General features: G+C 38.4%; 1 protein-coding gene across 6 annotated transcripts in view; it reads right to left on the bottom strand.

Annotated features, from left to right (window-relative positions):
* The window catches only part of HIVEP1 (HIVEP zinc finger 1), a 194,772-nt gene that overhangs the window by 53,752 nt on the left and 114,230 nt on the right, over nucleotides 1-26,790 (bottom strand). For all 6 annotated transcript variants that reach the window (XM_063605151.1, XM_034961444.2, XM_034961442.4 and 3 more), the window contains 3 exons: nucleotides 23,434-23,567; nucleotides 22,369-22,544; nucleotides 17,424-17,525 (listed from right to left, as the gene is read on the bottom strand). In XM_063605151.1, coding sequence (XP_063461221.1) covers nucleotides 17,424-17,525; nucleotides 22,369-22,544; nucleotides 23,434-23,567 — 412 coding nt within the window. The remainder of the gene's footprint in view (nucleotides 1-17,423; nucleotides 17,526-22,368; nucleotides 22,545-23,433; nucleotides 23,568-26,790) is intronic.

Raw genomic sequence — 26,790 nt, 5'->3', positions numbered from 1 at the left:
CATAAATGTCACAGCTAAGATTCAAACCCATGTTAGTCTATGCCTAGACATTCCACATTCAATCATATTTTAAAAATCTAACTACAGAATCATCAGAAAGGTCAACAATGAATTACAGTCAATAAGCTACCTTATAAATATGCATGAATTCAATGTTTGTAGGTACAGACATTAAGAATGTCATATAATTATTTGATTACAAGTAACAGAATATATAAAATGTAGTCCCCAAGGAGAATGTAAATAATTGAACTTTTAAAATTTCAAATATACTGCACTATATAAAAGTTTAAGAATCAGTTATATTATAAATATTTTAAATTGTTAAGACATACATGTTTCAAGAAGCATGCTGATTTCTTTTTTAGCATATGCAAATAATATGAATAATTTAAAACGAACACCATATATTTTTTATGTATGTAAAAACTATTTGAAGTGTAAAACTATTTGGCTCCATTTTAATCTGATTTTGCCTTGATTATATTAAATTTCAGGTCAGGTCAGGATTAGCAGTATGGGTGAGAAGACACCCAGGGTGGCTTCTCTGCTCCCTTCTCCCCTCCTGGATGAGCCACATGCCTGTAGCTTGGAGAGGATGCAGGAGGGGCTGGGATTCCTTTCCTGGGTTTCTTTCACTGAAATAAGCACAGAATGATGTTTCTGTCTCTGAATACATAGTATCTGAAATCTCTGCTAGAGGAGACCACTGTCAAAGTTTAAAAACCTGCAAATGAATTTTGAATCATTACATATTTGTTAAACAGGACTGATATTCTGGGTAACAGAGAAAAGATAAAATGGGTAGCTTAAATGAACAGAAGACAATGGTATCCTTTTAAACATCCATGGCACCAAAACAAAGCACAGACAACTCTGCCCTCTGTTTGGATTCATAAGAATAAAAGTCCTTTATATACTTCCCTGTCCCCCTTAACCTCTGCCCCTGCCCCCTAAACAAGACTACTGCTGCTGAATCAAAAGTCGTACTGATAGAAGACCCAGAAAGGAAAAGTGCCTTGCCTGGGATCAACAAGTCTGCGAGGACAAGAACGAGGACTTGTTATGGACTCAAAACACTTGTCATATATGACTCTGTGATACTGCTTACTTTGCTACTGCATGTTATTTAATGTAACGACTATGATACTATGTTGAGTAACTGGTTTTTTTGTTGTTGTCTTTTTTTGTTTTTTTGAGATGAAGTCTTGGAGTCTTGCTCCGTCACCCAGGCTGGAGTGCAGTGGCATAATCCTGGCTCACTGCAACCTCTGCCTCCCAGGTTCAAGCGATTCTCCTGCCTCAGCCTCCCGAGTAGCTGGGATTACAGGTGCCCGCCACCATGCCTGGCTAATTTTTGAATTTTTAGTAGAGATGGGGTTTCACCATGTTGTCCAGGCTGGTCTCGAACTCCTGACCTCAGGTGATCCACCCGCCTTGGCCTCCCAAAGTGTTGGGATTACAGGTGAGTAACGGTTATATCAGGGATTGGCAAACTATGGTCACCAGCTGCATGTGGCTCTCCACTGGTTCTTGTGGATAAAGTTTTATTGGAACACAGCCAGGCTCATTTGTTTATATACTGTCTATGGCTGCTTTTGTGCTACAGTCACAGTTTAGTATTCATGACAGAGAATAGGTGGCTTGCAAAGCCTAAAATATTTACTATCCAGCCCTTGACATTAAAAAGTTTGCCAACATCTATGCCACATCACCCTCCAGGTTTAAGCCTAATTACCACCCATGACAGAGTTGATACCACACCCATCGTCCACAAGGAAGTTAAGACGCTTGTACTGTATATGATTAGAATGCATCAAAGCCAGGATTCAAAAACAGGTTTCTATGAACTTAGGAGCCCTGTCATTATGCCAATAAGATACACTGACTTTCTCCTTTTCTATTACAATTGTTCCTTTCTTGGTGTATATAATACAGACTAATACTTCAGGAGGGTAAGCACTGTGGCTTACCCCTTTGCAGCCATCAGAGACTCTAGAACAGACCTAAGGAATCTATATTTGCTTAGCAAATTCATAAATAAATGGTCCTAAAAGTTTCATTTAATTATGTCCTCCCAGCCACATTCCCCTCTCATTATAAACAAATGTTTCTAATACTCAATAAAATTTTATATCAGCACAAGATTAATTCCTTTATTTTCTGTGAATTTCAATTCATGAGGGAAAAAGCAGGCATATGATGTAGCAACATTTTTGTCAAAAGTAAAGGTTTTGATACATTTACGTCAAACAACTTCCCTAAAGATAAATTTTAAAAGTTATAATTTGAAGATGAGTCAGGTGAACCGCAACCTGCCCGCCCGCTGCTGCCAGACAGTGACACCTGCTGGAAGAGTCGGAGTCGCAAAAGCAGCAGGAGGGGCTCCCTGAGAGAAGGGGCTCCCGAGGGTAGCAACCTTCTTTTGTTGTTGAAGTTTGCCTGTTTTTGTTTTTCATGTATGTTTAGAAATATTACTCTGAAAGCCAGATAAACAATGGCAACCTAGGGAAAAAATTTTTTTAAAGGATGTGAATACAATTATATATATATATTTTAAAGATAAAATCATCATTAAAAACATAATGGGGCAGAGTTTAATGTTTAACTTTAGGAAGTAAACCAAAATACTGTGTCATGTGCGTGTCATTCAAAATAATATTAGCACTGCTTTAAGTATAAATCCTAAAGCCTATTATGGTTTCATATTCTACACATGGAAGTGTTTCTTAAAAAGAGTAATAATGTGTTCTATAAAAATCCCGATGATAATATATTCTACAGGTTTCATTTGGAAAAAAAGCTTTGCTAGTAATTTTTAAAAATTCACCTAAATTATTTTTAAGAGTAAATGTGATATAGGTTTTAAAACCTGTGATCAAACATCATCTTTACTGTAAGTACTTAAACTCCAACAAGAATAATGCTTCTCACTGCACTTCGTCATATTAAACGGTTCTCCTAGCTGGCAGCTGAGGGTACACATTAACATTCCTTGCACTGAAGTCCAGCATTTGTTGACGAAAACATTCTTCGGATCAAAGGATGAAAAGCAAATTGCTGGCGGCATGAATTTTGACACAAAAGGTGAAAACTAAAATGTAGTCACTAATACCCCAAGAACAGGAGAACAAAATTCCCGAGGCTATATCATGTTTTATGGCAAGAAAACAAGGGAATGTGCAGTGGAGCAGAGGGATTAGGCTTCCCATGAGCATTTCTTATCATTGCAGCTCAAGTTGCTAGTTTTAAACTAAATAGAAACTTCTTTTAAATGCCGAATGTCCACATTTTAATGGCTGGCTTATAAAAATGTATAATTCCTCCTGCTTCATTAAAAGCAAACGTTTCCCAACATCCCCTAATTTATTCCATTGAGAATTAGAACATGAATTCCATCTGCTAAAAGATAAGACAGGTACCGCACAGCCTGCTGTTGCTAAGGGTGGTAAAGAATTCAGAAGGGGTCTGTGGCCTTTCATCACATCATTTTCACATCACCCTTTAATGAACACTCTTTATCAACCAGGGACCAGGCACAATATGATGGTGAATGATAACCTGGGTATGGTGTGGTTGGCAGAGTAGAGAACAGGTCTAGGATCCTTAAAAGGAAAAGACTGAAGATAATGCTTGGAAAACACTGACATTAATTAGAAAGAAATATGGAGAAAACCTTTAGTGAAAAACAAAACAATGCTCATGTAAGGGAGCAACTCAGCACAAACACAGCATAAGACCTGGGCTTTTTCCAGAACGCTATGAGCTGACCGAGATATTATCAAGTGGTAATGATGTTTAAAAAATAAGTACTATACTGGGGTGCTTTGTAGTAACACTGACTGCCTCTTAAGTGTTTAGTACATTTTGTTTAATGAATGAAAGCTCAGAGACGTTTCCTGGTGATGATTATGTTTATGCTACAGAAAAGATCAGTTAAATGACTAAGCCCCCAAATGTGTCCTATAAACCTAAAAACACAATCCTTAGGTTTCTGGGTACTGTTCTGCAAACTCTGGCAGGGGTTGTGACTTTTTAGATTTACAATCAGGTCTCCCAAATTTTGTCCCTTTTAAAAAAAGGTTTACCCCATTTTCCATGTCAGAGATCATCAAGACTCAAACATATAAGGCATGTTCTTAAATATCCTATTAGTATCAAGTATACATCACTTTCAGAAAAGCATGCCAAGTCTAATATTCCCTCTTCACATGCGGCAGGACCCCACTACTGATGTCACTACCACCCTTTTGTTAGGAAATAAGAAGTGTACCTACCAAAACAGAGAAGACAATTTTCATATTGATCAAGACTTGATGTTTCATAGTACTGGTTCCTGAAAAGACACGTGGCTCCTGATGTGGGACATTTTTCTTTCAGCACTATATTATCTAGTAGTCATCTATAATCTGTTAGCATGATGAAACGACATACTTCGACTGTGTTTGGGAGAACCCAGGAAATAAAAGAGTTTCCTGGGTTATTTTGGATTTTCAGTTTTCATATAGCTAGACCAGACATCCTTCGATAACTGCAGGTGTGAAGACATAATGAAAGGTGTCTGAAAAGCCACCAAAATCACTGTTTGGAATAAAAGAGGCTGACTTTGATAACTGCTGTGGAAACTTACTGCTGGCAAAACCAGAGGATTGTCCTGAATTTCTACTGTTGACACACAGCAAATGAAATCCCGGTGTGGTTTCTAGCAGTCTGTTTGTGTAACATGACTAATATTCGAATTATGTTAGATTAAGAAGATGAGAGATGATATCAAGACCCCATGATACCACAAAAGGTTGTTCACCATTAAAAGGAAAAGACAGCAAGTTTGTGTGTTAAAATATCCCACTTTACACGATACAATGTTTTCACTTATCCTCACTGACTGGGCTAAGAAAATGGAGAATACACTGTCAGGCAGGACTCTCAAGAATGGCAGAGGCTCTACATAGTGGCTCACTTCTCAAAAGGAGCTGCTGCCAAGAGCCTGCTCCCCAAGAGGGGCAGGTGCCCCCTATGATGAGGGAGGTGGAGATGCATCGGGGTGCGAAGAGGATGCAGGGGAGAACCAGGCACATGAGCTCACTCGACAGTGACCAGCCCCCAGGCCTCCCTAGCTTTGTTCTGCTGGGCTGTCCACTTCAAAACTTGAAACTGTAGTACCAGAAACATTTTATTCTCCTTCATCATGTTTTAAGTCAGCCACTTCTTCTACTCCTACTGTATGTCTAATATAGTAATCATTTGCATTTTTCTTTGGAAAATAAAATTGTTAGTAAAATGAAACACTTTATAACACACTGCTCTCTTTATAACATTCTTATAGAGTTGATTGGGGCAAGGTTTTAAAACATATACAGAAGCGTTAAAGTAGGACAAGTACAGGCCTCATCTTTTACCAGAGGCTACTCTGTGGTGAAAGTTCTACACCACAGTGATCCTGGGCCAGAGGAGAAACTAATTCCAGGGGAAATAATGCTTCCTAGTTTAATAAATTGATAGCGCTATTTCCAAATTAGTCATTATACATTTATACATAGACATAAAAAACGGGATATCACAAGGGAAAATCATTTCAGACTTTCCATCCAAACTGTTAAACTCCATCTGGTGGAGAATGAGAGAGGCTGAAGTCCTGAGGTACTTCTTTTATAAAACACTCATCCACCCAGAAAAAAGGCTTTGGCTCTGTGGGAGTATTAGTATTACTGTTGCTGAACGGGATCATCCACTTAATGAAAGATGCTTCTTTCTGTCATTACTGTCTAAATTCCCACTACAAAATAAAACAGCAGCAACAGCAAAAAACAAACAAACAACAAACCTCAACAATGAAAATTCAAGGGTCACAGATTAAAAGCCCTATAATCTTTAATCTTGTCTCCAGAACATTTGAGAACATAACCCAGGGTAAAAGTCAGATATATGTGGTCCTAAAGGGGCAATAGCTTTAAACAATTTCAGTTCAGACTTTTGTAATCAAAGAAACACTGTATGTGTCACTATTTAGAAAAATTAAAATACTCAAGAATCCTATCTAAAAAATAATAGTTTTCAAGTGTCAGAACATGAAGAAATGGGTATAAACTGACATGACAGGGGTGTTCATTGTATCCAAGCCCAGTGAATAGAGTTTAAACCTGAAATGGCAGTTCTCATGCTGAAACTCCCCTGCACAGCATCTATTACCTATCCCCCAGCCTGCTTCCCAGCCTTGGGCCCTGTGGAACTCTCTTGCTTTTCTGTCCCATTCACACTCTTATACCCTATTCCTCTTCCCCAACCTGTGTGTCTTCGGTCAAGCAACTCCTTGGTCTAGAATGTTTGCCCTTCCTTTCCCTCCTCACCAACAGCCTTCCAAATGCAGCAGTGTAGGGATAAATAAATTCCTTCCCTTCCTTCTGGGACCACTTTGGCCATCACCGGTCTTTCCCTGATTCCAGCCTTGGGAAGTGAACCTTGCCAAATTTGGGCTCATGCCACATCATAGCCATCAGCCAGGAGCTCCTGGGCGATAGTAATTGTGCACACATTGAATAGGTGCCGAAGTGATACATAAAAAAAAAAAATCATTCAAAAAGAGAATAAACTTTTTTCCTCTGGAGCTATTAAAAAACAGAACAGATCTTTATCAACCTGGAATGATCATTACTGAGGATGAGAACACAGAATAGTCAAAAAACTTGAATTACCTTCTAGTCATCTGCTCCAATAACCAATAAATAACAAATTAACAAACAAATGCCATTATCACATTAACAATACCTATACTGACCTTGGCCATATAACATAAACACTATTTATAAGTAAAGGTATCAAGTAGCACAGTTACCATTTGATTTTAGTGAAGGAATTTAATGAAAAACAATTATATCTAATTACTATTATTATTATTTTTTTGAGATGGAGTTTAGCTCTTGTTGCCCGGGCTGGAGTGCAATGGCACCATCTCGGCTCACCGCAATCTCCACCTCCTAGGTTCAAGCAATTCTCTTGCCTCAGCCTCCCAAACAGCTGGGATTACAGGCATGCGCCATCACGCCTGGCTAATTTTTATATTTTTAGTTGAGACAGGATTTCTCCATGTTAGTCAGGCTGGTCTTGAACTCCCGACCTCAGATGATCCGCCTGCCTTGGCCTCCCAAAGTGCTGGGATTACAGGTGTGAGCCACTGCACCCGGCTGACTATATCTAATTCGAAAATTAATAATATTGAATTATTTCCTAGATTATAGAAAGCTGCTGCCAAGAACAGATTATACTGTCCATTTTAAAAAAAGGTTTACCCCATTTCTCCTGTCAGAGATCATCAAGGCTCAAACATATGAAGCATGTTCTTACATATCCTATTAGCATCACTTAAGTATATGTCACTTTCAGAAAAGCAGGCAGAGTCTAATATTCCTTCTTCACACGCTGCAGGACTACAGATTTTAGAGATTTTTTTCTAGTAATTCAATAAACAACTGTTTATTACCTACTATTTGCCAGGCACAATCCTAAGGAGCTGAAGATACAGCAGCAAGCAAAACATCATCTTTGCCCTTATATAATTTATTTTCTAGTTGGAAGAAATAGATAATAAACATGCACACACGTGTCTGGTGGTGGTTAAGTGCTATGAGGAAAAAGAAAACAGAATAAAGGGCGTAAGTGATGCTAGCAGTAAGAGGGTGAGGTGCCTTTTGTTTTTATATATATTTATATTACATATATTTATACTCAGGAAGGCCCCACTGATCAAAGGACATCTGCTAGAGAGCTGAAGGCAGGGTGGTGTAACTCTCACAGTATCTGGTAGAGGGCATTCTTTTTTTTTTTTTTTTTTATACTTTAAGTTCTAGGGTACATGTGCACAACGTGGTTTGTTACATAGGGTATACATGTGCCATGTTGGTTTGCTGCACCCATAAACTAGTCATTTACATTAGGTATATCTCCTAATGCTATCCCTCCCCCAGGCCCCCACCCCATGACAGGCCCCAGGGTGTGATGTTCCCCTCCCTGTGTTCAAGTGTTCTCATTGTTCAATTCCCATCTATGAGTGAGAACATGCAGTGTTTGGTTTTCTGTCCTTGTGACAGTTTACTCAGAATGATGATTTCCAGCTGCATCCAAGTCTCTGCAAAGGACATGAACTCATCCTTTTTTATGGCTGCAGAGTATTCCATGGTAAATATGTGCCACATTTTCCTAATCCAGTCTATAATTGATGGACATCTGGGTTGGTTCCAACTCTTTGCTATTGTGAATAGTGCCGCAATAAACATACGTGTGCATGTGTCTTTGTAGTAGCATGATTTATAATCCTTTGGGTATATACCCAGTAATGGGATGGCTGGATCAAATGGTATTTCTAGTTCTAGATCCTTGAGGAATTGCCACACTGTCTTCCACAATGGTTGAACTAGTTTACACTCCCACCAATAGTGTAAAAGCGTTCCGATTTCCCCACATCCTCTCCATCATCTGTTGCTTCCAACTTTTTAATGATCGCCATTCTAACTGGTGTGAGATGGTATCTCACTGTGGTTTTGATTTGCATTTCTCTGATGACCAGTGATGATGAGCATTTTTTCATGTGTCTGTTGGCTGCATAAACGTCTTCTTTTGAGAAGTGTCTGTTCATATCCTTTGCCCACTTTTGGATGGGGTTGTTTTTTTTCTTGTAAATTTGTTTGAGTTCTTTGTAGATTCTGGATATTAGCCCTTTGTCAGATGAGTAGATTGCAAAAATTTTCTCCCATTCCATAGGTTGCCTGTTCACTCAGATGGTAGTTTCATGCAGAAGCTCTTTAGTTTAATTAGATCCCATTTGTCTATTTTGGCTTCTGTTGCCATTGCTTTTGGTGTTTTAGACATGAAGTCCTTGGCCATGTCTATGTTCTGAATGGTATTGCCTAGGTTTTCTTCTAGGGTTTTCATGGTTTTAGGTCTAACATTTAAGTCTTTAACCCATCTTGAATCAATTTTTGTATAAGGTGTAAGGAAGGGATCCAGTTTCAGCTTTCTACATATGGCTAGCCAGTTTTCCCAGCACTGTTTAATAAATAGGGAATCCTTTCCCCTTTTCTTGTTTTTGTTAGATTTGTCAAAGATCAGATGGTTGTAGATGTGTGGTGTTATTTCTGAGGCCTCTGTTCTGTTCCATTGGTCTATATATCTGTTTTGGTACCAGTACCATGCTGTTTGGTTACTGTAGCCTTGTCGTATAGTTTGAAGTCAGATAGCATGATGCCTCCAGCTTTGTTCCTTTTGCTTAGGATTGTCTTGGCAACGTGGGCTGTTTTTTGGTACCATATGAACTTTAAAGTAGTTTTTTTCCAGTTCTGTGAAGAAAGTCATTGGTAGCTTGATGGAGATGGTCTATAAATTACCTTGGGCAGTATGGCCATTTTCACGTTATTGATTCTTCCTATCCATGAGCATGGAATGTTCTTCCATTTGTTTGTGTCCTCTTTTATTTTGTTGAGCAGTGGTTTGTAGTTCTCCTTGAAGAGGTCCTTCACATCCCTTGTAAGTTGGATTCTTAGATATTTTATTCTCTTTTTAGCAATTGGGAATGGGAGTTCACTCATGATTTGGCTCTCCGTTTGTCTGTTATTGGTGTATAGGAATGCTTGTGATTTTTGCACATTGATTTTGCATCCTGAGACTTTGCTGAAGTTGTTTATCAGCTTAAGGAGATTTTGGGCTGAGACAATGGGGTTTTCTAAATATACAATCATGTCATCTGCAAACAGGGACAATTTGACTTCTTCTTTTCCTAATTGAACACCCTTTATTTCTTTCTCTTGCCTGATTGCCTTGGCCAGAACTTCCAACACTATGTTGAATAGGAGTGGTGAGAGAGGGCATCCTTGTCTTGTGCCATTTTTCAAAGGGACTGCTTCCAGCTTTTGCCCATTCAGTATGATATTGGTTGTGGGTTTGTCATAAATAGCTCTTATTATTTTGAGATACGTTCCATCAATACCTAGCTTATTGAGATTTTTTTAGCATGAAGGGCTATTGAATTTTGTCGAAAGCCTTTTCTGCATCTATTGAGATAATCATGTGGTTTTTGTCATTGGTTCTGTTTATGTGATGGATTATGTTTATTGATTTGCATATGTTGAACCAGCCTTGCATCCCAGGGATGAAGCCAACTTGATCATGGTGGATAAGCTTTTAGATGTGCTGCTGGATTTGGTTTGCCAGTATTTTATTGAGGATTTTCACATCGATGTTCATCAGGGATATTGGTCTAAAATTCTCTTTTTTTTGTTATGTCTCTGCCAGGCTTTGGTATCAGGATGATGCTGGCCTCATAAAATGAGTTAGGGAGGATTCCCTCTTTTTCTATTGATTGGAATAGTTTCAGAAGGAATGGTACCAGCTCCTCTTTGCCTCTGGTAGAATTCAGCTGTAAATCCGTCTGGTCCTGGACTTTTTTTGGTTGGTAGCCTATTAATTATTGCCTCAATTTCAGAGCCTGTTATTAGTCTATTCAGAGATTGAACTTCTTCCTGGTTTAGTCTTGGGAGGGTGTATGTGTCCAGGAATTTATCCATTTCTTCTAGATTTTGTAGTTTATTTGCATAGAGGTGTTTATAGTATTCTCTGATGATAGTTTGTATTCTGTGGGATCGGTGGTGATAGCCCCTTTATCATTTTTTATTGTGTCTGTTTGATTCTTCTCTCTTTTCTTCTTTATTAGTCTTGCTAGCAGTCTATCAATTTTGTTATCTTTTCAAAAAACCAGCTCCTGGATTCATTGATTTTTTCAAGGGTTTTTTGTGTCTCTATCTCCTTCAGTTCTGCTCTGATCTTAGTTATTTCTTGCCTTCTGCTGGCTTTTGAATTTGTTTGCTCTTGCTTCTCTAGTTCCTTTAATTTTGATGTTAGGGTGTTGATTTTACATCTTTCCTGCTTTCTCTTGTGGGCATTTAGTGCTATAAATGTCCCTCTACACACTGCTTTAAATATGTCCCAGAGATTCTGATACGTTGTGTCTTGGTTCTCACTGGTTTCAAAGAACATCTTTATTTTTGCCTTCATTTCATTACTTACCCATCAGCCATTCAGGAGCATGTTGTTCAGTTTCCATGTAGTTGTGCGGTTTTGGGTGAGTTTCTTAATCCTGAGTTCTAATTGGATTGCACTGTGGTCTGAGAGACAGTTTGTTGTGATTTCTGTTCTTTTACATTTGCTGAGGAGTGCTTTACTTCCAACTATGTGGTCAATTTTAGAATAAGGGCGATGTGGTGCTGAGAAGAATGTATATTCTCTTGATTTGGGGTGGAGAGTTCTGTAGATGTCTCTTAGGTCTGCTTGGTGCAGAGCTGAGTTCAAGTCCTAGATATCCTTGTTAACCTTCTGTCTTGTTGATCTGTCTAATATTGACAGTGGGGTGTTAAAGTCTCCCATTATTATTTATGGGAGTCTAAGTCTCTTTGTAGGTCTCTAAGGACTTGCTTTATGAATCTGGGTGCTCCTGTATTGGGTGCATATATATTTAGGATAGTTAGCTCTTCTTGTTGAATTGATCCCTTTGCCATTATGTAATGGCCTTCTTTGTCTCTTCTGATCTTTACTGGTTTAGTCTGTTTTATCAGAGACTAGGATTGCAACCCCTGCTTTTTTTTTTTTTTGCTTTCCATTTGCTTGGTAGATCTTCTTCCATCCCTTTATTTTGAGTCTATGTGTGTCACTGCATGTGAGATGGGTCTCCTGAATACAGCACACTGATGGGTCTTGACTCTTTATCCAATTTGCCTGTGTCTTTTAATTGAGGCATTTAGCCCATTTACATTAAAGGTTAATATTGTTATGTGTGAATTTGATCCCGTCACTGTGTTAGCTGGTTATTTTGCCCGTTAGTTGATGCAGTTTCTTCCTAGCATTGACGGTCTTTACAATTTGGCATGTTTTTGCAGTAGCTGGTACTGGTTGTTCCTTTCCATGTTTAGTGCTTCCTTCAGGAACTCTCGTAAGGCAGGTCTGGTGGTGACAAAATCTCTCAGCATTTGCTTGTCTATAAAGGATTTTTTTTTCTCCTTCACTTATGAGGCTTAGTTTGGCTAGATATGAAATTCTCGGTTGAAAATTCTTTTCTTTAAGAATGCTGAATACCGGCCCCCACTCTCTTCTGGCTTGCAGAGTTTCTGCCGAGAGATCTGCTGTTAAGTCTGATGGGCTTCCCTTTGTGGGTGACCCGACCTTTCTCTCTGGCTGTCCTTAACATTTTTCCCTTCATTTCAACCTTGGTGAATCTGACAATTATGTGTCTTGCGGTTGCTCTTCTCAAGGAGTATCTTTGTGGTGTTCTCTCTATTTCCTAAATTTGAATATTGGCCTGCCTTGCTAGGTTGGGGAAGTTCTCCTGGATAATATCCCTAAGAGTGTTTTCCAACTTGGTTCCATTCTCCCCGTCACTTTCAGGTATACCAATCAAATGTAGATTTGGTTTTTTCACACAGTCCCATATTTCTTGGAGGCTTTGTTCGTTTCTTTCTACTCTTTTTTCTCTAACCTTCTCTTCTCGCTTTATTTCATTAATTTGATCTTCAATCACTGATACCCTTTCTTCCACTTGATCGAATCAGCTATTGAAGCTTGTGCATGCGTCACGTAGTTCTCGTGCCACAATTTTGCTCCATCAGGTCATTTAAGGTCTTCTCTACGCTGTTTATTCTAGTTAGCCATTTGTCTAAGCTTTTTTCAAGGTTTTTAGCTTCCTTGCAATGGGTTCAAACATCCTCCTTTAGCTTGGAAAAGTTTGTTATTACTGACCTTCTGAAGCCTACTTCTGTCAGCTCATCAAAGTCATTCTCCATCCAGCTTTGTTCCATTGCTGGCGAGGAGTTGCGATCCTTTGGAAGAGAAGAGGGTCTCTGGTTTTCAGAATTTTCAGATTTTCTGGTCTGGTTTCTCCCCATCATTGTGATTTTATCTACCTTTGGTCTTTGATGTTGGTGACCCACCAACATCAAATGGGGTTTTGGTGTGGATGTTCTTTTTGTTGATGTTGATGCTAATCCTTTTGTTTGTTAGTTTTCCTCCTAACAGTCAGGTCCCTCAGCTGCACATCTGTTGGAGCTTGCTGGAGGTCCACTCCAGGCCCTGTATGCCTGGGTATCACCAGCAGAGGCTGAAGAACAGCAAATATTGCAGAACGGCAAATATTAGTGCCTGATCCTTCCTCTGGAAGCTTCACCCCAGAGGGGTACCCGCCTGTATGAGGTGTCAGTCGGCCCCTACTGGGAGGTGTCTCCTAGTTAGGCTACACGGGGGTCAGGGATCCACTTGAGGAGGCAGTCTGTCCTTTCTCTGAGCTCAAACACCATGCTGGGAGAACCACTGCTCTATTCAGAGCTGTCAGACAGGAATGTTTAAGCCTGCAGAAGTTTCTGCTGTCTTTTGCTCAGCTATGCCCTGCCCCCAGAGGTGGAGACTACAGAGGCAGTCTGCCTTGCTGAGCTGCGGTGGGCTCTGCCCAGTTTGAGCTTCCCCAGCCTCTTTGTTTACCTACTCAAGCCTCAGCAATGGCAGATGCCACTCCCTCTGCCAGGCTGCTGCCTCACAGGTAGATCTCAGACTGCTGTGCTAGCAGTGAGCAAGGCTCTGTGGGAATGGGATCCACCAAGCCAGATGCGGGATATAATCTTCTGGTGTGCCATTTGCTAAGACTGTTGGAAAAGTGCAGTATTTGGGCGGGAGTGTCCCGTTTTTCCAGGTACTGTCTGTCACAGCGTCCCTTGGCTAGGAAAGGGAAATCCCCTGACCCCTTGTGCTTCCTGGGTGAGGCGATGCCTTGCCCTGCTTTGGCTCACCCTCTGTGGGCTGCACCCACTGTCCAACCAGTCCCAATGAGATGAACCAGGTACCTCAGTTGGAAATGCAGAAATCATCCGTCTTCTGCGTCAATCACGCTGGGAGCTGCAGACTGGAGCTGTTCCTATTTGGCCATCTTGGAATGGAATCCTCCTAGAGGGCATTCTTAACAGAGGAAAGGAGTGCAAAGTCCCTGAGACAGGGGCCTGCTGCGGGTGTTCAAGAAAGAGGCAGGAGACCTGTGTGGCTGCAGCTGAGCACGCGAGGGAGGAAGGATGGGGAGCTGAGCCTCAGGGAGATGGTAAGGAGGAAGACAGAGCTCCTGGTGGGTGCCTGACCAGTGCTCCAAATGAGTCAGGAAACCCCTGGGGCTTTTAAGCAAAGGAATGACACAATTGTTACAAGGCCACTTTGGCTGCTATGTGGAAGATAGTCTGTAAAGGAACAGGGTAGAACCACAGAGACCAATCAGGAGCTATTCCAGAAGCAATTTAGTAGAGAGGATGTGGCTGGGGTGGGGTGTTGGAGGTGATTAAAAGTGGATGGATTCTGAAGACATTTTGAAGTGAAGAGCCAAAAGGTTTTACTGGTAGATTAGAGGCAACACGTGAGAAAGATGGGCATCAAGGATGACTTCAAGATTTTTGGCCAAGCAGCTGGAAGGATGGCAGAAGACTACAGGGGAAGTGTGCTTAGAGGTAAGGGGTGAACCAGGGATCTGGGACACATCAGACCTGAGATACTAATTAGACACCCCAGCAGAGACTGGTGGGGTAAGTCAGAATGATACCCACATGTGGAATGAACTGGGGCATCATCAGCACAGAGATGGTATCTGAAGTCAGGAGACTGGATGAGACTACCTACAAAGTGAGCACAGACAGGAAGAGAAGAGATCAAAGGCCACAGCCCTGGGGCCTATGTGAGAGGCTGGGGAGGTGAGGAGGAGCCAGCACAGAAGACTGAAAAGGAACAGCTGGTACCACTCTGGGCTAGTGGAAGGCTAGAAACAGTGCACCTCTAGACACAGCATCATGCTGCAGGCTTCTGACTTGTCCCCTCAAACAGGGACATGTGCAGAATTGCTAAGCAAAATCCCATCTCCAGCTATCATCAGTTTAATGGAGTAAAAGTTTGTTTTAAAGAATAATGAGACCCAATCTTAGTAATCAATAAACCAGAAAGACAACAAACAAATCCATCAAATTGGCCAAAAATTTAAATTCTAACAATATTAGGTGTAATTAAAGAGGTGAGGAAATGGAAAGTCTCTTCTGGAGAACAATGTAAAATTATAAAGCACAATATCTAGGTATCTACATACAAAGTGGTACTGTTTATGCAAATTTAAAATACAAACATAAAATCACATACTATTCATAGATATATACATGTACGTTGAATGAACTTAAAGGAAAACCCCCAGTGCAGTGAGAGCTCCTCTGAGAGGGACAGGAGAGTGGCAAGGAGTGGGGAGTAAGGGAAGCTGCCCCTCAGCAGCAATAACCTTGCTGAGCTGGTTTTTAAAAAATATACTGAATTTGTGAAAAGAACGTGAAGCAAATATGAGAAAATATTTATAATCAACTCTGCTGTTAATACATGAGTACACACAATAAAATACTTTGTACTTTTTTGTATGTAAAAAATCTCCAAATATGTTTTAAAAGCACAGAAAAGCACAATAAAACAAGATCATTTGTTTAAAACAACAACTGTTTACTATATTTAAACCTACACTGCAAGCCTATAGTAAAGCAAAAGGAGAGGAATAAATTCTGCTGGTGTAGCAACACAGAATGTTAGGTCTCTAGCACAGCATGACACAGCACTTGGCAAAACTCCACCTCTGTGTTCTACTTCACTATTATTTGACAAACACTGTAAAAAAAAAACTTTGAGCACACTACCCACAAATACAGTAGTTTTAAAAAAAAGTAAACTGAAAGGAAAAAGGTAAAACTACGTTGTTTATCAGAAGTTCTAATCTAAATAGGGAATTAGGATATCAACTTTGAGTAATAATCTAAGACCAGGTTCAAATGCTTTTGGAATTAGATGAAAATACAACAATGAATAAATACATAGGTAGGTCAGTCAGTCAGCAAATGTAAACAATCCATGATAATTAATAGAAACTATAATTCTCCTATGCAAATTTAAGATATAAGTACTACCTTCCCTTAACAATTTAGAGAATTCTACAGACATATTAATTTTTATAAGATTCATCTTCTTGAAGAAGATATACATGAGTATATACTATAATAATAGCTTTACCTTGTCCCTTTTCTAGTCAGTGGGTAATGAACATACTTGCTGAAACTCTTACACACTTTTCCTAGTTTTTTACAACTGAATTGCTCTGTATCACTGAAGACGTGAGTCATTTCTCTGGTATATTTATAAGTAAATTCAGGCTGATTCATTTCGTGTGTTACAGGGATTAAATGCCTTTGAATTTTTACCTATATATTCAATGATGTCCTCATCACTTTCTCTTTGGAAATTTTCTCTAGACCAAACTAATACATGTTAAGAAAAATATAGCAAGCAGGTAAATGTTTAATTCAGGGCATTTTAAAAAGCAGAATACTTTTTCAATTTTTTTTTTCTTTTGTCGATAAATCCTTGGGTTAAAAACAAGTTTCACAAAAACATATTTCTATTCTCTGATGAGTTAGAACACATGAACAGGTTTATTCTTCCTCAAAATTGGTCAGAGATAAATACTTAAATTTGTTAACACCTTTTAAAAAATAACAGCCATTTAACCTTTTCGGAATAATAAACACTTTGGAGAAGTAAACAAACGCTTTATTCCACAAATATGGATCTGCTGAGCAGCGCAAGGCACTGCGCTAAGTGCTTCTGGTGAGCACACATTACGCACTCACTGGCTCTGCTCATGACATGCTGAATCACTGGGGTGGGAGCTCAGGTGAGTGTGTGAATAATCTCAGAACAAGAGGGGGATTAAATGCTTTCAGGGAGGAAATTGTAAAATACTAGAGGAGTCCAGAGAAGAGAAGAATTGTTTCCTGCAAGAGGTGTGGAAAAGGAAAATCAGAGAAGGCTTCATGACAGCAGTGGACTTGGCTGGATCTTGAAGGAAAGTGAGATTTTGACCAGGGCACGGGGAGCCACGTTTGTGTGGGGAGTGAGGGCTGGGGTTTTAAGTGAGGGGTGTAAAGGTGAAGAGCGATCAATGTCAAGTAGGCAGGAAATTCAAGCATGAGGGTAGGTAAAAGAGAGAAATGAGAAGGGTAGAGAAGTAGGTAAGCAGCAGATTACAAAGGATTTTGATCAAGGTCAAGTGTTCACATTTTATTTTCTAGACAGATGGGAACCGATGAGAACCTCTGAGCAGAGGAGAGGTATGATCAGACACATGCTTCAGAAAGATGAACATCGTGGGGGATAGATGAATAGGAAGGAGGAAGGAGGACAATCTAGACATGGAAAAACTAATTAGGAGTCTACTGCATATAAATAAGAGGTAATGAAAATAGAATTAGGCAGAATCAGTGGGAATGGAAAGGGAATGGAAGCAAAAAAAATTGTACATTATAAATAGCATTTATGAAAAATATGGTATAAAGCCTTACCTGATTCTTCTGTATCCTGTTCATCTATTAAACCTACTGAGACGCCTAAATCCACACATTTCTTGCTATGTGCCTTGGACTTCATGTGTTTTGTCAGATTTCCTTAAGGGAAAAGAATGTTTACTAAGCTTAAGTAGTATGATTTTGCTATTGCATTTGTAAACACTGGCAAATTTCATTCCTATTCAAGCAAAAGTACAGATTGTGGTCGTACAATTCCAATGACTAAAATGTGAACAAAAGAAAATTTGGTATCTGTATGTTTTAATACCTTGTTATTTATCAGATTATATTTTCTTTTTAAAATCTGCCTCCTCTACTTTGATAACATCTCCTTTACCTTATGTTTTCTATTCTCTAGTCCTTATTTATTTCTTGGGACATTTTATACATACTTAATTTAAAGTCCCGTTCAGACTACACTGTGATCTGTAGTTCTTGGAGTGTGAATTCTCCACTTGTTATGACTGCTGGCTCTTTCTCATTTGTTTCTTTGCATGCTTTTTACTTTTAATTGTAAGTTTATCCTCAGCAAGATTGTTTTCCATGGAATCCTAAGTACCCTGGGTTGCAGAAACATCTCTCTATAAAGCAGTTTTCCAGTTGCTTCTGCCTGAGACCTTAACAGTTTCACTGGCTTCAGACAACTGACTCTGGGCCAGTTTTTTTGTTTGTTTTTGCATGGTATAGATACAGGGTTTTACTTTTAAGCGGTTAGGGTTTTTCCCACATGGCCCAAAGTCACTGGACAGGAGGACTAGGCTTATTTCAGGAACCTCAGATGCTATCTCAGGACAGGTAAGCCTGTAGGCATATATCTGGCCTCGATTCCCATAAGGCCTTTTAATTTTTTTGTTAGTATCTGTTCACCATGTTAGCTTTGAGCTTCTTATTTCTGGTACCTTGGAATTCACCTTTTAAAGTTTCAAGCTTGACTATGAAAAACTATTTTGGGTCACTGTAATTTTATAAACAGTATTTCTGGAATAAGAGAAAGCATTTCCTATATTAATTTCATTTCACATATAGAGTATAAGTCTCAAAATAGTACCAGTAAAGGAGTGTTTCCTCTGGCAGCTGTTGTATCGACCTCTTTAAGTATGACCATGCTAGCTGAGAACCACTAGCACACCTGCCTCAAGTGATCACTGAATCCAGGGGAAACAGCTCATATTCTTCTGAGGATAACAAGCATCTCCAGTGGATAATGCCATACACAAAAGCATTGCCAACAAGGGCAAGTCATCTTTTTTGAGAAACAAAAACAACTCTAAATGTTGAATTTAGTGGGCAGAGGCAAAGTAGGATTTGAGAATAAGTCTTTAGAAGAGCTCAAAATGTCTGAATCATTGGTCCAAATTTCGGGCTTGCAGTAGCCGAAACACAGGGAAAATAGCTATATCTATTCAATTTCTTGATAAATGCACTAAGCCTGTGAAACTGGTCATCCCTGTACAAACTGATTCTTGCACTACATAGTACATTCTTGTCTCAGCCAACCATGCAGGACCCCAGAGCTTAGTACTTAAGGAGGTCAGGCTTAAGAGGATGCCGAGACCAGATGATGGCTAAGGTCCATCAAACCCTGACTTCTGTGATTCTGGAGATAACACCTGGATTAACACTTGGCTATCTCTGATATTTACATTAAATATACTGAAAAAATATGAAGCAAATATGGCAAAATCTTAGCAATTATTAAAAGATTATACGCACAATGGTGTTCATTATACAGATCTCTACTTTTATGTGACAGCTTTAAAGTTTTCACATTAAGAAATTATAAAAATGGTTTAGATATCTTACTATGGTTGAAATTTCCACTTGTAAGTCAAAATGTTTTCAGTGTGTTAATACTAACAATATTACAAACCAAATTATAAGGTCCACTATAGTCCTCTTTTTTTTTTTTTTTTTGGTTGAGACGGAGTCTTACTGTTGCCTAGGCTGGAGTGCAGTGGCGAGATCTCAGCTCACTGCAACCTCCATCTCCCGGGTTCAAGCCATTCTCTTGCCTCAGCCTCCCGGGTAGCTGGGATTACAGGCACCTGCCACTGCGCCAGGCTAATTTTTTGTATTTTAGTTAAGATGGGGTTTCACCATGTTGCCCAGGCTCAATCTCCTGACCTCAGGCAATCTGCCTGCCTTGGCCTCCCAAAGTGCTAGGATTACAGGTGTGAGCCACCGCACCTGGCCCTCTTTTAAAATGTTTTTGCTCCCTAGATAGACAGTCATTGCAGGTTATTTACTTTTTAAGAAACTAATGTATAACTGTAACTAGACAAATTTGGAAATATAAGTTTTTAGTAAGCATATTTTCTCATAACTTTAGCTATTATTATGAATCAACTTCCTAATGTAAAATAAACAAAAAATCTGCATTTCAATATACAAAATATTGAAAGTGTGCCCATATTGAAACGCAAATATCTCCTAGCAATTTTATAAACCTGGTGTTAATTTAATAAATAATTTTTCTGATAGATTTATTAAACATTTATCTGAATCCTCTGGAAAGCATGAGAGGTTTTGTTTCTTGACTCCTAGAGCTACATACAGTCTAACTTTCTGTGATATAAATGAGACTAAATCTTGCAGAGATACAAACTCTCTATATGTTCTCTGCTGACTGACCTTTAACGTAGAATCATGAAAACAAATCAATTAAAATTATTTTGAAAATGTACTCACAAAATAAACTCAGAGGGCAAATAATGAATTATGGATTTGTAAGCATTACCATCAGAAGCATCAATTTTTAGCTCTACAGATCATTTTTCTGATAGCGTTTTGCTGTCTTTGCATACCATATTTATACAGCATGCCATCACATCACTATTTCCTTCTGTTAGTAACCCGACACTTCCAATAATAAGTGGAGTCCTACTGGCTAGTATAGCAAGTAAATCAGAGAAGGTGAAAATCTGGGGCATAATTCAAAAAAAGGTCTACTATTATTTAACTACCTTTAAAAGGTGCTGTGGAATCTGTTTTACATAGATTCACAAAAAGTAGACTTCAAAAAGGAAGCTGACCGTAAAAAAAAGAGAAGTGTCATGCCAAGAAAAGGGAAATCCTGAATTTCTAACATTTTCTTCACCAGTCTCCTTAGCAAGGATAGCCTCCTTCAAATAAATATTTACCATATAATTCCACATGACGTCTTACAAAACAACAAATTTAATGCAAATTCAGATATACAGCATATTAGAGATGTGTAAGACATGAAAAGTGCTAACAGGCAATGCTCACTCTTCAGGGGTCATTATGGACTGTCCACCATTTAGTTAACATTTATCTAAAATCTTCGAGTTATTTCACTAAGATTAATATTTGTGACTCATGATATTTTTCCTTGCCAAGAAATCTCTGTAGTTTCATTTGGTTTACCACATCTAGGTTGTCCTTCCTTTTTTGCCCTTACTTGATAAATATTTTTTAAATAGCCTCATTCTTTTTCTTCTTTCTATTGAGAAATACCCATTTCCCATTGTATCTTGATCTTCTTGTATTTGATAACATCCTTTTGTACATGATAATCTTTTATTAGTAATATTAGCTTTCTAAATATGCTTCTTGTCTCATAAAGGAAGCTAATAGATGTTTCTTAATCATAGGATCAAAACGAGTGAAAAAGCAATAAATTCAGTTAAAAGACCAAAGTACTTTACCCTATCAGAGTCCTCCCTCAGGACCAGGAAGGAAAATCATCCTTAAACTCACCCTCCAACGACAGAGGGAGGTTCTACATCACAATTAAAAAACTGCATCCTGAGTATCCCTCCCAACCTCTCTCATTTCTTCAAACATTTTTGAAATATTCAAAGCCATCTGAAGAATATTTTGTTTTTCCATCATTCTTGTTTCAGACACCACTGGCACTTAAAGAGTACTAATTTGAAGCATGTAGTTGTTACAAGTTACAACTCTCTTTAAATGCCCATAAATACTAGCCAAAAAATGTAATAAATTTTGCTAAGAAGTTGATCAATCTTTAAAACAAAAACTGCAAAGACAGCCAGCATAAGAAAAAAGTAAATGTTAACTCAAAGGATAAAAGTGGTTTCTAGTTTTAAAAATCAATTAATTTTTTTTTTTTTTTTTTACAGATACTGTTTTCTCAGACATGTTTTCATGATTGCCTTGCTTTGTTAAAGAGAGATCTTTGGTTTTTAGAGAGTGGCACATAAAATTAAAATCTCAAGTAACAAATTGTTCATGAATAAGGAGCCTGACGGAGGAAGCAAACATTTAAAGTAGTATACCTCTTATATGTATCAAGAAACTTGTACAGGGTAAAATTAACTATGAGTGAGGCTTATAAATAAAAACATTTAAAAAACCAGAAAGGGTCCTAAATATAATTTTAATGATTAGTTCTGAGACTTCTTTATAAACATTAATAGAAACTATAGAAAATTTTTGAAGCTAAAATTTAACAGTATTTGTGTAAAAAAAGCATCGTGAAAAAAAATGGCTATGTATGCCTAAAATCAGACAATAAAACAGAAGTGTAATTATTATAGAAGTTTACTGTAGTTATTACTTTAAATCTTTCTTCAATCTTTTAGCACCCAGTGAATTTACTTGTGATCATGAAAATTTCTTTCTATTCTTCAGCCCCAAATTAAATATTCTTGAAAAGGTATATTAGTCATCATGTTGTACAACTGCAATTTAAGGAGTTAAATTTTTTAAAAAGGGCAGTTGCTCTTTTAAAAATATTATATTTATTATATATTTATTCTAAAAGTGTACAATTAAAAACTTTTCCCAATGGGTCTAAAATCACATAAAGTAATAAGACTACAACATTGACAAGATATAATTGACATTAGTCTATTTAAGCTACTATTTCATCGGTCAAAGAAAACGCACAGTTGGGTTTTAGCTCTCCCACCTAAATACATATAAAAAGGACCTTGAAGCAATGTGCATCTCATACCTTTAGTCTTAAAGGAGAAGTTACAGTAAGTGCAGTGGTAGGGGCGGACATCTGTATGGGTTCGTATGTGTTTCTTTAACATGCTAGGTTTCTTACAACGTATTCCACATTCTTCACAAATGTATTTTCCTCTTCCCCTGCCTCGGACATATACATACTCTTCATTTGACTTATATCTAATTTAAAGAAAAAAAATGAATAGGGAGATTGGACACTATGTCTTTGAGAAAATATTGATGATTAAAATTCAACCCAAAAATAAAACAAGGCACAACTTTTATACTCAACCAATAACAATTTTATGCATGTGTAAGTAACAGAATATTCCAACTTTTTACATCAACACTTAATATAGCTAATTCTAATCAAACAAACTTTTGCAATATTATATTTTGTGTTTTTTTTTTTTTTTCAGAGACAGTCTTGCTCCGTTGCCCAGGCTGGAGCCCAGTGGTGTGATCGTAGCTCAATGAAGCCTCAACCTCCCAGGCTCACATGATCCTCCCGCCTCAGCCTCCCAAACAGCTGGGACTACAGGCATGCACCACTGCGCTGCACTACTGCATATAATTTTAAAATACTTCCCTGTTTCCCTGTTTCCAAGTCATTGGTTAAAATTTGTTCTTCTTTGCTAAATTCAACCACAATAATTTTAAGTACTGAAATATTTTGGAGCTTTACTATAACTATAATTGGCTTTTATGATGTTTTTGTTCACAACAAAATACACAAAGATATCTAATGGGCAATGAATTCATCTGAGAGCAGATTCTCTAGGTCATTCCTTACTGTAAATCAATGTGAAAACCAAGGTTCACTCTAATAATTTAGTTTTTAGCTGCCTTCAAGGTAGTACAGTATTTCCCAAATAGTCATCATTTCTCCATCAAAATAAAATGATTTAACATAATGCTAACATATTTTGCTATGGAGATTCTGTTAATATGCTGAGAAACCTTGCAACATCGATACTAAATTGGCACTAAGTCTTCATTCACATGAAAGCAAATGTACATTTAAAAAGTCAGTTTAAATGTACATTTAAGAAGTAAAATTTGTACTTGCCCTCCATCAAATATTTTAATTCTTCTTGGTTCACTTTTGATTAAGGAATTTTCTTTATCTTGCTCACTGTTAATTTCAGAGGCATCTTTATTGCTGAATTCAACTACTGTGGACTTTTGATTACCTAATGCTCTCTGAAAGGAAAAAAGAGAGAAACTAATTTAATAAAACTGAAAACACAAGCATGCTAATCTTTCACTGGAAATTAAAACATGGCAGAGTACAGAGCATATGGTCAACGAAATGCATTTCAAAGTAGTAATAGGTTCAAAGGGCATTTGCTTTATCTCCTCCCTTATGAATCTGTCTCAATCACAGCAAACTGATAAATCTTATGTTACTTTAAAATTCCACCACAGTTCACTGACACCCCCAAATAAAGGCTTTACAACCTCCTATACCATGGTATTTCTTAAGTTTAACAGAAACTTTTTTTAGTAGACTAAATATTTTTTCTTCCATTTAACCAGCCACTCATACTACCATTTAAGTACATTTCTTAAAGAGTTTGCTTTTGGAGATGGAAAAGAGCTAGCTACTCCTTTTGGTAAAATAATGCCTCATACCCATTAGAAACATCATTAAGTCTCCTTCAGCTTCAGTGCATTATAAGGTAAAGCAGAAGCCCCATTTCCCAATATTTTACTTTTTCTTCCTCCATTATTTTAAATCATAAATCTTTTTTGAGATGGGGTCTTACTATTGCCCAGGCTGGAGTGCAGTAGTACAATCATAGCTCACTGCAGCCTCAAACTCCTGGGCTCAAGAGGTCCTCCCACCTCAGCCTCCTGAGTAGCTAGGACCACAGGCCTGAGCCACCACACCTGGCTACCTTTAAAATTTTATAGAAATGGGGGTCTTGCTCTGTTGCACCGACCAGTCTTATACTCCTGACCTCAAGTGATCCTCCCACCTCAGCCACCCAAAGTGCTGGGATTACAGGCATGAGCCACCATGCCCAGCTAAAACCATAATTCTTTCTATCTTCTCAAAAGTTTACTGAATACTGATAAATGTGACATCCAGGTCTAGCCAAAAAGTTAGGTTTTGGCTTGGTAACAATTAAGTCTCTGGAAAACAGGTAACGAACGTCAAAATCAAAATGATAAACGATGTGTGGTTTTCCTATAGGAACAATATAATAATATAATACCACCTTATGATTTTATGTAAGATTTTATGCTACTACCCGTTTGATAGTATGTTGTCTCACTTATAGTGCCATTCCATTCTCTCAGGTCCCTGTGAGGCAGGCAGCACAGGTGGACTATATATCCCAGTGAGGAAGGATGCTCTCAGGGTGAAGTTCCTCGTCCCAGGTCAAGTGTTAAGTAAAGGCTCAAACTCTAATCCTCTGGCTGAATCCAACGCAACGCACAACTTTTCCTACCAAGGGCTTCTTTTATACAAACCTCCTTTAAGAAATTACATTGTCAAGCAGACAGCTGTGGTGCTGAAATGACTTAATAATACTAAGAGATAAGAGTCTGTTCATTATGGAGAGGGGTATGTGTGGCCTCAGAATAGTACCTTGGGAGGCCCATCCTTACACAGGCAGGAGGAAAGAAAAGCTGCTGGCCCATGTTCCTCAAAAAGGCAGAGGGAAGAGCTACTGATGCAAGCTTTCCTTCTCTTTTCTTGGCAAACAGATTGGCTTCTGCATAATTTAGAATATATGCACACACCTTCCTTTGACTTTATCCCTTTAACAGTAATCCTCTTTATTTTCAATATCAAATTCCCCTTTATCTTTTGCTCACTTTCGTACTATTAAATCTGGCTTCTACTTGCCAAAGTTATCAACGAGCTAAATGCCAAAATCTTAGTCTTTACATGCTTGAGCACTCTATGTATTGTATGTTGAAAATGCCATGTTTTGCCTAGAAATCCTTTTACTTTATAGCATCTATCTGTTCCTTCCCATTGTGAATCATAAATGCATTAACATTTGAGTTGTGGATAAAAGCCCAGTAATCCATGCTCCATAGCCACTTGCTCATAGACTCAACTCTCCAGTGATCTGCGCAGTCCAGATATACCCATTTGCCTTCAAATTTATTTGACCTAAAAACTCTCCTTGAATATCTTCTTCTGTGTTTTGTGTGATGCCACTTTCTGCTCATTCTTATCCTTCCTCTATCTTTCAGTTTCCATACAGGAGTGTGGACTTTCTTCAACCATTCCACTTTTTAAATAGTAGTGATCCCCAGGATCCAGTCTAGGCTCTCTCCTCTTCTTTATACCCTGAGCAATCTCATTAATCACACCTACGCACTAAAGAATCTCTACTCTACACAAAAGAATCTCTACTCTACACACTTCCATCCAGAGCTCTCTCCTAAGCTCCAAATCTAGATATGCATTTCCAGACATTTCTTCCGAGGCATTTGGTACTCAAGAAGAGCCACTTCTCTTCTTCACAAACACTTCAGGAACATACACGGAGTTTTGTTTAAATTCTAACGATTAGGTCTTAACTTCCAAGATTTAGTAGATTTAGAGCCTGAGAACTTAACAAATTCCACAGGTGGTTTGGATGCACTTTCCTTCACTGAGAAAGTATCATTGGTTCTCCACCACCATACACATGATTTGGTTTTTACCTATGTTTCCAACTTATAACACTTTTTAACCAGGCCAGATTCTTCAGAGTTCTTTAAATGAACCAAGTTTATTCTCATTTCCATGTCATTTCGTGTCATTATTATTTTTATTCTTGCCGGGCGCGGTGGCTCACACCTGTAATCCCAGCACTTTGGGAGGCCAAGATGGGTGAATCATCTGAGGTCAGGAGTTCAAGACCAGCCTGGCCAAACCAGACATGGCGAAACCCTGTCTCTACCAAAAATACAAAAAGCCAGGCGTGGTGGTGGGCACCTGTAATCCCAGCTACTTGGGAGGCTGAGACAGGAGGGTTGCTTGAACCCGGGAGGGGAGGATGCAATGAGCCAAGAGCGCACCATTGCACTCCAGCCTGGGTGACAGAGTGAGATTCTGTCTCAAAAAAAAAAAAAAAATTATTCTTCTTTGCCTGAAAAATCCTTATTTTTTTAAAAAAAATTTGAACAGTTAGCTAAAGTATCACCACCTTTGGAGTATGTTTGCTGAATTCTTATCTCTTCCACCTACCAGTAATGTTAGAAACTTCCTTCTTTAGAATTGTTCATAATTCTATGGTAATACTGATACTGCAGTATTTTCCTACTGACAGATCTGTAAATGTTTATTAACCTGTGTTGCATGCTTATGAATCTGCAGGGGCCAAATACTTCTGAATATGCAGAGTCGAACATGATATCCTTACCTATTATTCTAATCAAGTAAATGACTTTTTCCCATTTTATAAAGCTGATAATT

The sequence above is a fragment of the Pan paniscus genome, chromosome 5 (assembly GCF_029289425.2).
Source record: "Pan paniscus chromosome 5, NHGRI_mPanPan1-v2.0_pri, whole genome shotgun sequence".
Lineage (NCBI taxonomy): Eukaryota > Metazoa > Chordata > Mammalia > Primates > Hominidae > Pan > Pan paniscus.
Note: the sequence above shows the minus strand (reverse complement) of the source record. Positions and strands in the feature narration are given on the sequence as shown.